Here is an 18,205-nt window from a genome sequence, read left to right on the forward strand (position 1 = left end):
CAAGAGCAAATAAGAATTTTTATTCTATTCCATTCATATTATGATACATCATCAATATTGAAAAAAGAGAAAATTAGTTCAAAAATTGATTTTTTGAATTTTAAAAGGTTCAATTTAAACAACAAAAATAATCTATATTACTTATGTCACAATATAAATAGAATAAAGTAAAAGTTTTTATTTAATTTACACTTGAAGAACACTTAAGAGTTAAGATATTATTATTTTTGTCAATGAATTATAATTTAAATGGTATAATTTTTTTATATTTATTTAAAAAGTTGTGGATTCAAATTTTTTTATTTTTAGTAAAAAAAAAATATATTTTTATTTATATGTCTGATGTATATAATAATAAACAAAAATTTTAAAAATGATAAAAATTCATATACAATTATTTTCGTATAAAATTAATAATTAAAAATTATTAAATAATAATTTAATCAAATTTACATGAAAATAACTGTATGTTAATTTCCATTATTTACTATTTAAGATAGTGATTGCACGTTGAAACAAAATTGGGAGTGGCTAAGAAAATTCAAGGATGCTTCCCATGAAATGGCCCTATCTGTATTTGGTATAGTCTACAGTTTAATCAAAATATATGCATTACGTGATATTATCCATCCAACAGTTCCATCGGCATCTCTCTTTTAATTTTTTTTTATTTTGCAAGTTACAACAACATTTTAGTTTTGATACAAATTCTTCAAACAGTAAATTATATGTTAGTTTGATCAAAGAAATATCTCTTGCTAAAAAATTATAACTTAGCATAACCCTCTATCTCTCTAATATAAGCACCATAATTTTGTGACACGATGTTTTTATTAGGTAATTATTAAGACGTAGATATTTGTCTAAGAAGATGGTAACTAAAATATCAAACATATATTAATACTTAAATTTTAATTAATAAATATTAGTTAATTTAAAATTAAAAAGTTAACTGATATTAATAAAAAAATTAGTTTCTCTAATCACGGACGTACCTAAAAGGGCAGATAGTGGTTTTGTCCTCCAAAATTTTAAGAAACTATATTTATATATGAAATATATATTTAAAAAATAAAAAAATATTATGTAATTTAATAGTTTTATATGTATTATTTTTTATTATGTGATAAATTTATGTCTTAATTATTTAATTCACTAATATTTTTTATTTAATTAATTTAATATCATATTCTAAAGTCTTTATACTTTTTAAATTAGTTTTTATATAATAATCTTTATATTTATTTTTTTTAAAAATATTTATTTTTTATGTTAATATATTTATTATTTATATTATTATATTAATAATGACTTATGTAGTTATATTTTGATAATCAAATTATGTATTTTAGATATTATTTTCTTGTAAAAAATACTAATTTTTCTTTTAAATTTATATAGTTAAAAGAAAAATTTTTATAAAATATCTTATATCTTGTATTCTATAAAGGTACTGTATCTTTTAAATAATTAATAATTTATAATTTATTTTCAAATTTTTTAAAATTTTTGAAAAAATTAATTTTAATTAATAAGATAGGTGATAATTTTAACTAAACACGCTATAAATTATTGGTATTTTTATAATTTTATAATGTACTATTGATATTGTTATATTTCTTTTATGTAATTATCATATTAAAAATAAAATTATGAAAAAAAATTATAATTATATATATATTTTAATAAATCTTTTAAAAAATTAACTCTAATAATTATATGTTAATTATTTTTATAAAATAAAAAAAATCATCTAAAATTTGATCCCTGCATATTAAAATTTATAGATTTGTCTCTTGCCTTTAATTGAATCAAAATTCATTTTGATGCTTTTATTATTTTTAAAAAATAGCTTATAAAAACTAATTTTTAAAAGATAATATTTTAAAAGTTGTAATATCTATATTTAGTAAATTAAATTAAAAATAACTTTTAATAAGTACAAATAACAATAAACATATTTGATAAACTAATTTTTAAAATTTAAAAATAATATAATAAATATTAATATAAAAATTAAATTTAACTATTAATTAATAAATAAAATTATACTAGATATTTTAATTTTAATAAACACAAGTCAACTTTAAAAAATTCTTTTTAGATACTTTTAAAAGCACCAATAATATTTAAAATTATCAACACAAATATATAAATTTTTTCATTTACCAAATATAAAATGAGATATTTATACTTTTAAAAAGTACAAATATATTTTCGAAAGATTTTTCGAAACCAAATCTTAGTCATCTTTTAATTAACACCAAAATGGCAAAAAAACTTTGTAGGAAAGAAAAATCTAAAACAGTAATAGCTGTTTTTGTACTGAATATCAACAAGATACATTAGCATATGCAATTGGACAAGGCAATAGAAGCGCGTCTAATTAAGAATGTTGAAAAAGACCAGAATAAATTGTAAATTCATCAAGTTATTTGCATTCATACTTATTAACAAAAGTGTCCAAGTCTGTTCTTAATTTTTGTCCTATGACTTTAAGTCACATAACATAGTATCAATGAATGTAACTATGTTACGTGTACACCAATATCAATCACTAAAATCAATCACTAATATAAAATACGGTAAAAACTCAAATGAAATTGACTTAACGTGAAGTTGATATTTGAGAGTTGTTAGATGAAAATTTAGTCGAATTAGTCAAATCATCTAACGACTCTCAGGTATCAACTTCATGTAAAGTCGACTGCACCTGAGTTTCCACCATAAAATATATGTTAGAATATAAATACACATTAAAAATAAATTATTTATATATAAATATATTAATAATTGATTTTAATGACTAATTTTAGTGTACGAATAATATTTTTGTGTAGTACCAAACTGCATACGTGACTCCTTACTTCACTTCACATTACTTTACTTTACACACTTACGTCTTCTTCTTTTCTTCTTGTCTTCAATTTTCTCTATAAATACCCATACACACTCACATTTAAACACACCTACCCCTACCCTCTTCTTCATAATGGGAACCTGTGCTTCCATTCAAGGATCATCAAAGAAAGGTGGAAACTTTACATCATGGGAATCTTGTGTGAACATAGTTCACTTGGACGGTAGTTTGCAACAACTGAAGAAGCCTTTGAAAGCATGGCATGTTTTGTCTCAGAATCCAAACTGCTTCATATGCAGCTCAGAATCAATCAATGTTGGTTCAACAATGAAAGCTGTGGATCCAAGTGAAGAGCTTCAGTTGGATCATATTTACTTCATTGTTCCTAGAATCAGATCCCGGGTTCCGCTTTCTATGCAGGATTTGGGTCAATTAGCATTCAAGGCCAATGCAGCTCTTGCTCATTCTTCTTCCAATAATAATAATTTCAAGCCTTGTAATAACAAAGTTCCTCTTTCTAGAAGGAAGAAGCCTCAACGAACACACCCAATTCTTATTACATGATCAACATCTATATGGGTTTCTTTGAGTCTTTCCATCTCTTAATTAATCACCTGGCCTCTATGATGTTGATGATGATGATTCCACCATGGTGATGAAGAACTCAAGCTCTATATGTTTGATGGGTGCGGTTTGATTTGGTTCGGTTCGATTCGATTTGATTCTATTCATTTGCTTCTGAAGGCTTTTGAGTATTACTATCTACTGTAAAACAGTGACTAATGACTAGTTTAGCTACAGTTAACTTCATATGAAGTTGATAGTTTATCAGAGTCGTTAAATGACAATTTAGTAAAATTTGTCAAAGTATTTAACGATTTTCAACTATTAACTTCACATGAAATTAACTGTACCTAAGTTTTCATCTCATTTTTATTTGTTTGTATTTTTCAGGGAGTAGATATTAGTCACGGATTTTAAATTTAGTAATTCATTTCTAGTATATATAGGTGGTGAAAATATGAACATGAAGAATATGGAAGTATGAGCAAAATTCAAATTGTGTACATGTACATACAATAAACCTAATACAAATATTATTTGTTGTGTAATTCATAAGTTTTGAATTTTGATGATTAAATTATGTTTATGATAAGTATATATGTGTGGTGCACAAAGACGAATGTATGTGGGCCTTAACGCGTTCTATGGTGCCACTTCCAATTAGGTTTCGTCATCCATGACAATTTTTTCATGTTGGATTATTCTTCTCCGTACAAAAATAGTAAATAAATACATATATAATGTTCTTTTATTTTATGTTTGTAAAGGGTTTAATCTCAATTCTCTTTATAATTTAATATGATAGCTAATTTTGTGTGTCCACTTAATATTTTTATTATTGAATTTATCTTCTATGTAGCAACATTTTTTATTTGATTAGGTCTTTATATAAAAGATTCGTTCTTATTTAATGTGGAATTATTCTAATATATATGTGTAGCAATAAAGCACAATAATTAATCATTTTAATTAATTAATGTGGAATAATACTTTTGGGGTGACATGAAATGATCAATAAATGATTGAACTCACTAATAATGCATGAGGTTTGGAGCATGAAAGATATTGGCACCATGGTCATGTTGGAAATTTAATAGACCTAGTTTCTAGTTAGAGATACAGAGGACCTGGATAATTTTCATGGAAAAGGTGGGCACCAAAAACTTTTGCTAGTTGCTACTTTCATTTTACTATGATATATAGCTTTATAAACTACTTTCAAAAATACTACTTAAGGAAAAATTATATATATAATATTTTAAAACAATAAAGAGTAGTCATTTTCTTTCTATTAAATATTATATATATAACATTAATAAATGGTTGATTTATTTATCTAGTTGTAAGGATATTGTTAATGAATATTTTAAAATTTCATTACGTAATTAATAAGAATTCTATTAATTTCTGTCAATTTTTACTTATAATTGTATTTAATAAAATTGTCTTTGTAGATGTGTCTAATAAAAATATATTTTTTATAAATGTGTGACTAATAAAAATATCTTTATGAATGTGTCTCATAAATATATTTTCTTATACGTATTTCTTCTAATAAAACTATCTTTAATATTAATTATATTATTGACAATAAATTAATAGATAATATATGGACCTATATATACTTTTTCATATTTTAATTAAGGATCCTATTACTACATTAATGTTACAAAAATGTTCTAGTTTTCATGAAATAGATTTTATGATATTTTAAAGCTAAATAATTAATCATCTTTAATTTTTTTTAACAAAAAATATATCACATTATTGATTAATTAATGTTGGTCCATCCGACAAATAGCATAAAAGAATAGGATATTACCCACAATAAAGAAGAAAAACAAGATATAATAGTAAGAGAAAATAGGAGGGGATGTATAAGCATCTTTATGTATTTAGCTGAACATTTGACTATATTAAACTTGTACTTTCTATTGGTGCCATTTTATTAGCCGATCTTATTAGAAAGACAATAAAAATTAATCAACAAAAAATATACCTCTAATATTCATATTAACATTGATTTTTATTATTTCTCGTATTTATCCTTAGTTACTATGGTTCAAAAGGAAGTGGTTCAAGTTTCATTTTCTCGGTCACAAGACACTACAGGACTTCTAAATCATAGGAACAGGAACAAAAGCTTACAAATTGAAATTTGCTTGTTAGAATTGACTTTCAAGAACATTTGTGTTGTGGGCCCACCGACAAGGTATTTAGCATTTTTTTCATGTTAATTGTACATATTGTATTAGTAAAACGTAGGTTTAATTATTATAATTTCACTAAATTTTATAATTAGTTTCTTATATTTATTTTAATTGAATTTTTATATTATTTTTATTTAATAATTAATTTTTTTAATATAAAAAATATTATAATTAATTAAATATTTTTTATAAATTAAAAATATTTATAATTAAGGACTTAATTAAATTTTTTACTATATATTTTTTTGGAGAAATAATCCATTAATTTTAGTATATTTTATATAAAAAGAACCTAATTACAAACCTAAAAGTAGTATAAATATTCAATTAAAAAGAAATAAAAAGTATAAGAATCTAATTATAAATCTAGTAAAATTATAGAGACTAATAAAATAATTAAACTTAAAATATAAGATTAGAATTAATTTTTAATTTTATTTTTCTACCTTTTACCACTAATCAATTTCTAATAATATAGCTTATGAACCACACCAAGCACCTAGCTAGTTCCCTACAACAGCAAACTTATATATATGGTAGGTGTTCACTGTTCAGCAGTAACTAAAGTCTAATAAAAGATTACTACTCTTTGTAAAAGGAGGGAGACTTTCAGCTATTAATATCAATTATGAGCAAGTGATTCTAACATTCAAATAATCAATTATCGTTCAAGAGGTATAAAAATTTAAAAAATATATATACTTTATATTTATAGCACATTCAAAAAATTTAAGATAAATATAAATCAGATTTATTATCGAATTTAACGAGATTCATTATGAATATAATTCGGATTGAATATGTTATGGCTTAATTATACTCTCTAAAAAGATATATTATTGTGATCTAATTAAAAAAGCATTTGGACCGAAGAAGGCTAATATTATAGATCCATTGTTTTAGATTATTGGACCCTAACCTCAGTTTTTGATATGTGATTTCTTTTTTTTTTTTGAGCTCGGGCCCTGTTTTAATAAAAAAAAAACTTCAGTGCTTAAATATAAACTATATCATGTCAACTACAACTTATACCCTATAATTTTACGTATAATTCATCTGATTAAAACGTTAAAATTCAATGTAATTTATGCTTGTCTACAACATAATCCAACATATTGCTGTTCAAATATACTATTATATATATTGACTTGGAAAAAAAAATAAAAATAAGAAACGACAATAAAAGCTTCAAAAGTGGATGTAATTATTCACTGTACAGGAGACAACATTTTATGATGATTTGTTAATTTCAAAAAGGAAAAATTGAAGGACCAAAAAGGTGACTACAAAAAGCTAGAAAATATTTTCAGCACATGAATAAATGTGATAGCTACCACCACTTGGCGCAACCATCCAAATTATATGAAGCTGTGAAGCATAAAATTTGACACAAATCCAATATTCTGAAATAATCCAAAAGCAATGAGAAGAAAATAGAAACCATGCATGAACTAACCAAGAAGCTAGAAGGATACTTCCTAAAGTGAAACACACTATACATGATGTATGGGATTACACAAATCCAATAATGTTTTCCGATAACGTTAGATCGGCAAAAAAAAAAATAATCTAAATTTATTTTATTTAGTATTTATTAATTATAATAATAAATAAATATTAAATAAGATAAATTATGTTATTTTAGTTAATTTTTTTTGTCTGCACGGTAATACTTCAGCCAAAATTGATATATATGAACAATGAATTTTAGAATTGACCCAATAAAATAAAAAAAATACTTTACCCCCAAATTATTTCCTAAATCTTAATATTAGATAGCTATCTGCACATATAATGAATTGAACATCTAGCCATTGTAAAATCATCCTATTAAAAATAATAAACATAAGATCTGTATACTTATTAAATTAAATAACTGACATATCTATTATTCATATTATTTAGTATTCTCATTCTCTACTTATATTTATATTGTTTCATATAATAGAACTTCTTTGAACTTTACACCGCTAAAATTTTTTAATTTTTCCCCCTTTATTGCAACAAATTTCGAAATTCTAAGAGTCTCTACAAATTGTATAATAGGATCAATGCATAATTGCATACCTTAAGAAGCACATTCCCCTGAAAAATGGAGCAAGAGGTAGGAAACTTTAAGCCTATAACATAAGTAATTTGAGTAAATACCTAATTTCAAATAAATAATTAAATGTAACATTTTCTAATGTAACATAACATGTGAGAGCTCTATCTTTCATGTCTCTTGTTGATTACCTTCAATGAAAAATACAAAGACAATTAACAAGTAACAAGGGACATATAAATTTTCAGGTACGTATTGCATTAATCCAATTGATGAAATTTTGGCAGATACTGTTTTCAATAATGAGATAGGACATAGGTTGTTAACTCAGAAACAGAAACATCACCCATTTGTTTTTTCCCCAAGTCAACATTTTCGTCTTCAAAATCCTCCAATCCTATTGCCTCTTTTAAGTTTTATGTTAATTATTATTTTTTGTTCGTATAGTCACAAGTATTACATTAAGATTAGTCTATTAAGTTAAAGGTAGTAATTAAATAGTTTTCCCCTCTTTTTCAAAAGGAATTCATAGTTCAAAATATATGACTTTTAGCAATAAAGTGTTGATTTAAAATTTCAAATCCTTAGTGCGTTAATTCAGTATATTTATAAAATCTTCTACACTACTAATCATATAAAATTAAGAAAAAAAATATTTTTTTTTATCTTGTATTATTCAAAAAAATAATTTTTTTATCTCATATTATTCGAAGTCAGAACATTGCTTGAAATAAATAGTTATCGATAATATTAAGAAAATAATAACCTAAAATTATCTTACTTAATTTAACATTCATAATCTCATGCATGTAATATTTATAATTGGTGAAAACTCAGGAGCAGTCGATTTCACGTGTTGATACCTAAGAGCCGTTAGATAATTTGACTGATTTGACTAAATTTTCATCTAACGGCTTTGAGGTATCAACTTCACGTGAAGTCAATTTCACTTGAGTTTTTACCTTTATAATTACACACTTGTTACATTTAATATTATTTAATTATTTTAATAATTAAAAAACATGAAATAAAATATTTTAAAACTGTTTTAAACTGATTTTTTATTATTGATTCCAAAATATTTTTGGATAGTTCTCACGTGATACTATACCCAACTAACATTAGTTATATGTTGCCATCATTAATAAGTCAACAAAATTAATTATATTTATTCGTTTTTTCATTTTCTGAACTTTTCTTTTGTACCAAAGTTCCCCTCTTCCACTATATAAGTCACCCTCCCACCATCCCCCATCCCCCAAAAACAAAATAAATACCAATGCCTCTGTTTTCCCCTGTTTGATGCTTCCAACATTGCACTTGAAAAAAACTCAAAGACAAAACCACACTAAATATTCACACATATCACTTATGGGAGCTTGTGCATCATCGCAATTCACAAACAAAAGTGGGAAACAACGTTGGCAATCCTCAGTAAACATAATTGACATGGATGGTAAGTTAGAGAAATACAAGGAGCCCATAAAAGCAGAGCATGCTCTGTTCAAGAATTCGGACTGCTTCCTCTGCAGCTCGGAAAAGATGTATGTAGGCTCGGTGTTGCCGCACGTGGATCCGAATGAGGATCTTCAGTTGGATCAGATTTACTTCCTTGTTCCACTCTCCAAATCTCACATACCACTCTCTCTTAAAGAATTGTGTGTGTTTGCCATCAAGGCTAATGCAGCACTTGTTCTTCACTCAGAGTATTCTGCCACTAATTCAATGTTGAAGTCTTCCTCCGTTTCACATAGGAATGATTGTTTTACACATTCAACTCTTCAAAGTGTGTCTCACAAATTTGGATCCTCCTATGTTTAAATTGGAAAAGATATGATGATCACTTGCATATCTTTACTATGTATTTCTCATATTTTAACTTCTTTTTCTCCTAAAAAAGAATTATCAACAATGAAAGTGTTAATTTTACAAGGTTTGCATGCATGAGTAAATAGTCATTTTTATTCGAAAAATAATAATTTTTTGATAAAATAAACCAACCATGTATAAGTAAATTGATTAAATATTTAATTTAGTTTGTGAAACGAAACATATTTTTGAGGTTATTTTTATTTATATTTTTTTAGATTATTTTTTTAAAATTATAATATTTCATGATTAAATTGATTTTACCCCACACGAATATAATGATGAAAATTAAGTTAAGCTCTTCATGGTTGAGAAAGTACACTTATGACTCTCTCTCTCTCTCACACAGAGACTTCATTTATATTCTTAATATCTAGACCATCAACTCTAAGTTGAGTAAAAGAAAAATATTTTTATTCTTAAATTATATGCCATTAACTCTAGGTTGAGTGAAACAACAAAATTCTTTAGATAATTTAACATGGAAAAAGATTGGCTCCCTAGGTTGATCCATTCAACATTGATTGACACACAATAATGTTGATGTAAGAGAAAGAAAAGTTGCAGAAGAATAATGCAACGAATCTTATCCTGGAGTTCCCTACTACACTTAATTATTTTTTATTAAAAAAGAAAATAGCAACTGGAGTACTATTTTTTAACTTGAATGAGGTTTGGAATACAAAGCTCATGTATATTCTTTAAAACTCTATCACCAAACTATTTATAGTGGCATAAAATTTCTATACATTGAAGATATTATTACTTAAATCATTTTTTTTAACCAAAGATAAAAAAATTCGAACTAACAATTTTTTAGATAAATATAAAAAAATTATACTATTTAAGTTATAATTCATTAATTTTAAATAATTTTTTATTAACAATAAAAATTAATTATTTAATATATGAGTATAATTAATTTTTTTAATAAGAGTACATAAAAATTACTTATGGGCTAAATTTTTGGTCCATGAATAAAATGAACATCACCATATTATACCAAGGATAACCATCCGGATACCAAGGATAATAAACATCTCAATAAAAAATTAAACTGATTTTGTGGTTCACCAAGGATCGAACTCTTGACCTTTCGAATCTAGAACTCTAATACCATATCTGAAACCACTCATCCCAAAAACGTAACTTGACAGGACAATGTAACACTAATGGTCATATCTCTAATACTTCTTAAACCTCCATTGTACACATTGTACGCTTAAGCCATTGGCTCCCTAGACTTTTTCTTACTTAAAATATAATTACTTAAACAAAAAACTATTTTGAATTGATTTGTACATAGTTTAATTCTATTTGTTTTGTTTTTTAAACAAATGGAACCAAATCGAATCGCATTCCAATAAACGTATCAATAAAATAACCTAAATTCCCTAACGTCCTCAGCGCCGCACAGAGTACCTCAACAATAGTCACATCCAACAAACCCTATCATCACTCATCACTTTTCTCTTCTACCACGGACTCACAGTCTCGCCCGACGTCTACTGTTCACAGCGCCTAAAGTTTTGCGCGATTTAATACCCTTGGAGCTCCGTTGTTAGTGCATCGGGAGTTTTTGACACGGTCGGGCATCGCCGCCTTCGTCTGACCAGTTTGCTGTGTTGTCTCCCTCTTCTTCAGTTAGTGCATTTGTGGTATCATTTTCTGATTCTGTATTTTTTATTTTTTTTGTTCTGTCTTTGTCTTTTTTAACCTTTTTTCAGACAGTAATTAATTTGTTCTTTCAGATAGTTGTTAATTTGTTTTTTTTGTTTAATTTTTTCAGAAAATTTTGTTATTATTGTTGATGAGATTGTTATTTATGTTAGATTTTTGATGGAATTGTTATAAATTTATGTGTTTTTTTTGTCGAGTTGCAGAATTAGGAGAAAAGGCTAGTGAGTGTTGTTAAGAGATTAAGAAAGTCAATTAGACTTCTATAGATTAGTATAAGTATGAATAATTATTCATAATATAATCTTTACTCTCATTTTTATCCAATATTCCTTCTTTGCAATGCAATTATCTGAGTACTGATTATTTCTGTTCATATCCTTCACATATTACCACAAGCTTGGAACACTTTGATGTATGTGCGTACGGTTCATATTCTTTTTTAGTTTTTCGCTGTATATGTGATTCAGCACGCGTTAAATATAATTACATAATACATATTCACATTGATATAGTTTCAATTTAATAGTTGTTGCTTCAAGATATTTGATAGAGGGGGAATTGACTATCTGAGCTTTAAAATTGTAATTATTTTAGCATGATATTTTAGTTACTAATCAATGAAGGACTTCAAAATGTAGAATGCACTCATGTAAATTTATCTAGCATGCTTAAATTAGAATCCTTTTTCTCATACTTAAAAAGTCACAATCATTTTATTTTGTTATTTAAAATACAGCAAATTCAATCCAATCTATTTTTAGTGGCTTAAAATTTCTTTACATTAAAGTTGTTACCTGGACTATTTTCTATTACCAATAGAAATTAGTTATTTAATATATGGATGTAATTAATTTTTTTAATAGGAGTATACAATGTGTAATTACTTAAAAAAAAGTTTAGAAAAGTTATAATGTAACGGGTGGATTGATAAGGGTGAGGTGGCATTTGAAAATCTGCATTATCTTATCATCTGATCTGATCTTGGCACTCCCATTCTTATAGACTTTGAAAGAGAGAAGAGAGAGCAATGGCTGCTGCCACCGCCATCTCAGGAGTTGGCCTGACCTTAGGGATTTCCACCTCCGCGGTTAGGAGTCGGACTTCGTTGGTTACAATGGCTGTGTCTTTGGACGAGAAGACCAACAAGTCTCTCACACTAACCAAGTCCCAAGAAGCTATCACTGCTGCCAAGGTTTGTCTCTTCTCTCCTCTCTTTTATGCAATTGGGGAACCGAATTCTGATTAAATTCTTGTTCCTTTTCTGTTGTTGGTAGGAATTGATGCCCGGAGGAGTGAACTCCCCCGTTCGTGCCTTTAAGTCCGTGGGAGGGCAACCAATAGTGATTGATTCAGTGAAAGGATCTCGCATGACGGACATCGATGGCAATGAGTACATTGACTACGTAGGTTCCTGGGGCCCTGCTATCATTGGTCATGCCGACGATCAGGTGCTTGCAGCTCTATCTGAAACAATGAAGAAGGGAACCAGCTTCGGTGCACCTTGTCTTCTAGAGAATTCCTTGGCTAAGATGGTTATTTCTGCAGTACCCAGCATTGAAATGGTTCGGTTTGTTAATTCAGGCACCGAAGCTTGCATGGGTGTGCTCCGTCTGGCTCGAGCTTATACCGGAAAGGAGAAGATCATCAAATTTGAAGGATGTTATCATGGGCATGCAGATCCTTTTCTTGTTAAGGCAGGTAGTGGAGTTGCGACTCTAGGACTTCCTGACTCCCCTGGTGTCCCTAAAGCTGCTACTTATGAAACGCTTACAGCCCCCTTCAATGACTTCTCAGCTGTTGAGAAACTCTTTGAGGATAACAAGGGAGAGATGGCAGCAGTCATACTTGAGCCTGTTGTTGGAAACTCTGGTTTCATTCCCCCTAAATCTGATTTTCTTAGTTTCCTGCGCAAAATCACCAAGGAGAACAATTCCCTTCTAATCTTTGATGAGGTTATGACTGGATTCCGTTTGGCATATGGTGGCGCTCAAGAATATTTCGGCATAACTCCGGATTTAACAACACTAGGAAAGATCATAGGTGGGGGTCTGCCTGTAGGAGCTTATGGAGGGAGGAGAGATATTATGGAGATGGTGGCACCTGCTGGACCTATGTACCAAGCCGGGACCTTGAGTGGGAACCCTTTGGCTATGACGGCAGGTATAGAGACTCTGAAGCGCATTAAGGAGGCAGGAACTTATGAATATTTGGATAAAATTACAGGTGAGCTTGTTCGCGGCATCGTTGAAGCTGGGAAGAAGGCAGGGCATGGTATATGTGGTGGGCATATAAGTGGGATGTTCGGGTTTTTCTTCACAGAAGGACCTGTTTACAATTTTGCAGATGCCAAGAAGAGTGATACGGCCAAGTTTGCAAAGTTCTATTGGGGAATGTTAGCAGAAGGTGTCTATTTGGCTCCTTCACAGTTTGAGGCTGGGTTCACCAGCTTGGCTCATAGCCACGATGACATAGAAAAGACAATAGCAGCGGCAGAGAAGGTTTTCAGGGAGATCTGAATGTTAACTTAGAGTTTTAGATGATTTTTATCTTATTGCTTTTATTTAACCTGTATCATTTTGGATCTTGTATCCACTCAGTGTATTATTGTTACTAATAGCTGTAAAGCCGAGTGAATTTAAAGTTTGTAACTACTTGAGTTCATGGTCTTTTCGCCTTCATATAATCTCTCTATTCAAGCATTTGTTGCCGTTTTTCAGAGTAGAACTAAATGATGGCTGCTAAGTTGTTCCTTTTAAAAAAAAGTTATCCAGATGATTTTATCTGAGTAATAGAAATTAGTTATTTAATATATGGATATAATTAATTTTTTTATAAGTAGTTACATCTTATGTATTTTTGGTGTATTCCTACTAAAAAAAAGTAATTACATTTATACATTAATTATGTACACTTTATATCCTTTTTCTTTTTAGAATTCTTTGTCTATTGGTACTTTTAAGATTAATTGTGATACTAGTTTATGCTGGTTCTAGTGATAGTGTTGGTTTTGTTTAGGTTATTAGAGATTGTAATGAGAATTGACAAAGGAGGTGTTTGAAAATAATTGAGAGTAATAATATTTTTCAAGGAAAATTATTTGTTATTTGGAGAAAATATCTTAGCATAGGATATAGGTTAACGAGATGTTATTTATGAGATGGATTATCTGAAAGCGTTTAATCTTGTTATTAATCACGACTTTTGGTGATAGACATCATAACAAAGATGGCGATGAAGTTACAACTTCATCAAGTGAAGTTTTCTTCTCCTTCTGTAGTCTTAAATGGGACTGTTTCTCTATTTAAGCAGTTCTTTTATTTTTCTTGTTTAACTATTTAAGTCACAAAGAAAGACTAATTTTTATTACTAATGAAAAATAATCTAGTAACAATCTAAACAAGCTTTTATGATGAGTGTTAGGGGCAGCAAATTTTGTGTTTTGTAGCTATCAATAAGTCATCATTGGTATTTTTAATAGTTTGAGATTTTATCCATAGTGTGACATTTCATCCAATATGTGAGATTACTCACTTTTCTTTTACTGGTTAAGTATTGACCAAATTTTAATAAAAGTACTGGCCCTAAACTTTCTTTTTTGTGATATTTTTATTTATGTGAAAAGATAATTTATAATAAGGCTAAGTCTCTAGTGGCCGCATTCATGGTGGCTAGCGGTGGCTATGAGATGCACTTTCAATGAGAAGATGACAAGTGTACTCTACCTTGCCCTCGTTAACTTATGCTTTAGATACTAAACACAGTAATCTTTTCTTTTGTTAATGTGAAGATAGCATTGCAAATAGAGTGATCTCCCAAGGTTAGAAATGTCAATTAGTTTCAATGGCTTTGAAGTTTGAATGAGTGAAGTAGTCGTCGGCCGGTGTTAAGATGGGGCATGGTGAAGTTATTTTCGTTGGAGAAAATGCGTTAGTTAGTTGTTTATGTGTGAATTGATGTATGCTTAGTACCGATAAGTATGATCTTGATAGTGACTTTGTACGTTGAAGACAGTTAATAACAATAGATGGGTTGTTGCTGACTTCGCTGGAGATGGAACAATCCAAGAGTAACGACGCCGCCGTAGTTAAGAGTTTCGATCTGGTTGCATAGCAGGGATATGGAGACAACCTCCAATCTACCCCTGCCCCTGCCGTTGTGCTTTATTTGAGGTTGAGGGAGATAGGTTAGTGAAGATGGACACCCTTTTACTGTCAATGGGGACCTCAGCTGCTCCTCTCACCTTCAACGTCGAAGGAGAGTCTACCTATTCTTCTCACTTTTAACATCGACGAGGATCTATCCAATTCCTCTGCTACTCTTAAAAATGATGAACTTGGGGAATAACTGGCCGCCGGAAATTGCAGACTAGTGGACTTCCGATTCTTACACATCAATTACAAACAGAGTCCGAATTCTTCATCCAAGCTTCACAGAACCACACCCTCTATTATTGTGACGGAAGATTTTTTAATTTTTCGATCCACTTTACCCAATTTTTATAATTTTGATTTTTGAAATTTCACAATGATTTATTAATCTCCTAAAAATATTAATTAGTAGTTGTTTATTGATTCAGAATTGTTACCGTACTTCATTAGTGTATTTACCGTCATTATATTTAGTCAAATTCTTCTTCTCATAACTTTAAACATGCCACATTTTAAGTTTGGATTGATTGTTAGACCTTAACGACCATAGTCACCAAACTTATGGAGCCACTAGAGACATCACCTTATAATAATCTCTAATTAAATATTGGGAACTAGATAAAAGTAACTTGTATATTCATTATATAAAAAAGAAACAATTTTTTATCTATGTCACAAGAATGACTGATCCAATATTATGAAATTTTTGTACACTAACAATATATGTATAACAAAAACTTAAAAAGAAATAATATACCTTAGCCAAAAAAAGAAAATAAAATAAAAGAATAACATACCATTATTAGAGCGATGTAGAATTGATGTGAAATATATATTAAAAAGTAATATAAATATTTGCAATACTTTTTACCAGAACCTTACATGTGATTTTTGCTAATACATTGATCTGAATTATTCTAGACAACTTAGCATAGAATTTGTGCCTATTGTTTTGTACTGAATGGCAATCATAAAAAATAGTAACGGATAAAATCCAGAACATATTCTTTCAGATATCCAGATATCCTCTATACCACCAATCGAATTAAACAGGATATATATTGCAAAGTTCTGAAATTTTTTGGTACAAAATTCGCCATGGTACTTCATCCAACTTTATAAATTTTTGTATTTTTTTATTTCACATATTTAATTCTGAATTTTTTATTTATATATTTTAAAAATTAACTACTACTATCTAACGTCTTATGTTATTTAACTTTCTCAAAAGATATCAAGCAATGAGAAAACCAAAACTGTTTCTCATACAGTTTCAACACTACGACTCAATTTACTTATATGTTATGTTATTTATTTTTTATATGTATTGATGATGATAAAGGAGATGCTCTATTGATGATAGAGTTTTATATTGGAATTCAACCTGGCCACATAAAATTAAAATTATATATATCCTCATAAAGTAATAAAAGTTTAGCTGTAATAATAAGAAAAAAAAATTAATGATATAGAATCAAATTATATTTAGTTGTTCTTTATTTAAAGTCACTTAATTATTTTGTTTTGGGTTAAGTACGATTTTGGTCTTTAAGGTGCGACTAAAATTTTTTTTTCGTTCCCTTTTTTTGCCTACAAAATAGTCCCTAAAGTTTAACTTGATTTTAAAATTGTTATTTCTACCAAAATTTTAATTTTTATTACGAAACGACTTCTAATTAAAAACATATATATATAAAAGAAAAATAGGCTAAAGGGTTAGGGAATAGGGAAAGGGTTAAACACACTTGGGGAGGTGGATTTTTCATGGAAGAAGAGGGGGAAGAGAAGGTGGGGAAGAAAAGGGGAAGGAAATTCGTCGCCGCTACTCTTCGTCGTTTGGTTGCTGGATCTTGCTGCTGTTCCTCGTCGTTCAGTCCTTGCCGCTGCTCATCGACGTCGACGCCAGCAGATCTGCGAGGGTGGACGTCGCGTGCCGCTCTCTCATTGCCGTTTCTGCTTCTCCTTCTCGCTTGGTCGCCGGTTGCCGCTGCTTCCGATCGGGTTTGTTGTCTTCTTGGTTCACTTGACAATCATTTCTATCACTAGAACTAGGATTAACTTAGTTATGAGTCTTGGTGCTGCTATCATCTTCAACAAAGTCTATACATGAAATGATCAAATATGTCTTTTTTGTTTCTGATTTTTTTCTCACACATTTCTTTTTGAATTTCATATGTCCTTTTTTTATTGCAGTGAATTTTTTGAGTTGGGCCTTTCATTGAAGTTGCTCTTGCTGCTGTGTACCATCAGAGATAGTCATCCGAGCTATTCTTTTCAAGTCAATGCTTTAATTCATCATCATTATTTCATATGTTTGCTCCTCTCTTTGAATGTTTGATATTGTGTGTGTAAATTGATGGAGAATTTTTTCGTGCTATCATACTTTGTGTTTATTAAACTTTGATTTTTGTGCTTTTGTTTCTGTTTTTGTTTCATTCTAATTCTAATTTTGTTTATGTTTCTGATTTACATTAATTTTGTTTTTGATTTTATTATTGTTGTTGTTGGTATTGTTGTTGTTTCTCTGCTTTTGGTTAGTTGTTGTTATTTCATTGTTGTTTCTGCTTTATTTTGTTAATTTTGGAGAAGAAGGAAAAAAATGATATTTTAGTTCGAAAAACGATTTTAAAACTAAGTTAAATTTTAGAGACTATTTTATAGACAAAAAAGAACTAAAAAAAAATTTAACTCCTATACCTTAAGAGTCAAAATTATACTTACTTTATGTTGCTTTTTCTTTTTTCATTTTTATGATTAATTTATTTCCTTCCTTCATTGAGTTTTGAGCTTTTTGTAACGTTTAATTGCCAAAAATAAAAAACAAAACAAA

The 18,205-nt window shown here is 28.6% G+C and overlaps 3 protein-coding genes across 3 annotated transcripts; all 3 read left to right on the plus strand.

The window, feature by feature from the left end:
* Nucleotides 1-2,954: 2,954 nt before the first annotated feature.
* LOC130968048 (uncharacterized) lies at nucleotides 2,955-4,001 on the plus strand. Its single transcript, XM_057893127.1, has one exon. It carries the CDS (start codon nucleotides 2,993-2,995, stop codon nucleotides 3,422-3,424), a length of 432 nt encoding a protein of 143 aa, XP_057749110.1. The 5' UTR covers nucleotides 2,955-2,992; the 3' UTR covers nucleotides 3,425-4,001.
* A 4,953-nt stretch (nucleotides 4,002-8,954) lies between these two features.
* LOC130970694 (uncharacterized) lies at nucleotides 8,955-9,529 on the plus strand. Its single transcript, XM_057896855.1, has one exon. The coding sequence runs from the start codon at nucleotides 8,981-8,983 to the stop codon at nucleotides 9,497-9,499; it is 519 nt and encodes a 172-aa protein (XP_057752838.1). The 5' UTR covers nucleotides 8,955-8,980; the 3' UTR covers nucleotides 9,500-9,529.
* Nucleotides 9,530-10,906: 1,377 nt separating this feature from the next.
* Nucleotides 10,907-13,910, plus strand: LOC130968896 (glutamate-1-semialdehyde 2,1-aminomutase, chloroplastic). Its single transcript, XM_057894381.1, has 3 exons — nucleotides 10,907-11,205; nucleotides 12,230-12,419; nucleotides 12,502-13,910. Exons 2-3 carry the CDS (start codon nucleotides 12,255-12,257, stop codon nucleotides 13,741-13,743), a joined length of 1,407 nt encoding a protein of 468 aa, XP_057750364.1. The 5' UTR covers nucleotides 10,907-11,205; nucleotides 12,230-12,254; the 3' UTR covers nucleotides 13,744-13,910.
* The last annotated feature ends 4,295 nt before the right edge of the window (nucleotides 13,911-18,205 follow it).

The sequence above is a fragment of the Arachis stenosperma genome, chromosome 3 (genome assembly GCF_014773155.1).
Source record: "Arachis stenosperma cultivar V10309 chromosome 3, arast.V10309.gnm1.PFL2, whole genome shotgun sequence".
Taxonomy (NCBI): domain Eukaryota; kingdom Viridiplantae; phylum Streptophyta; class Magnoliopsida; order Fabales; family Fabaceae; genus Arachis; species Arachis stenosperma.

Bases quoted from the DNA above. Each gene is read 5' to 3' on its own strand.
- LOC130968048 (XM_057893127.1), top strand. From the start codon at position 2,993: ATGGGAACCTGTGCTTCCATTCAAGGATCATCAAAGAAAGGTGGAAAC.
- LOC130968896 (XM_057894381.1), top strand. From the start codon at position 12,255: ATGGCTGCTGCCACCGCCATCTCAGGAGTTGGCCTGACCTTAGGGATT. The intron at 12,420-12,501 runs GTTTGTCTCTTC...TGTTGTTGGTAG, and splicing joins AAGCTATCACTGCTGCCAAG to GAATTGATGCCCGGAGGAGT.
- LOC130970694 (XM_057896855.1), top strand. From the start codon at position 8,981: ATGCTTCCAACATTGCACTTGAAAAAAACTCAAAGACAAAACCACACT.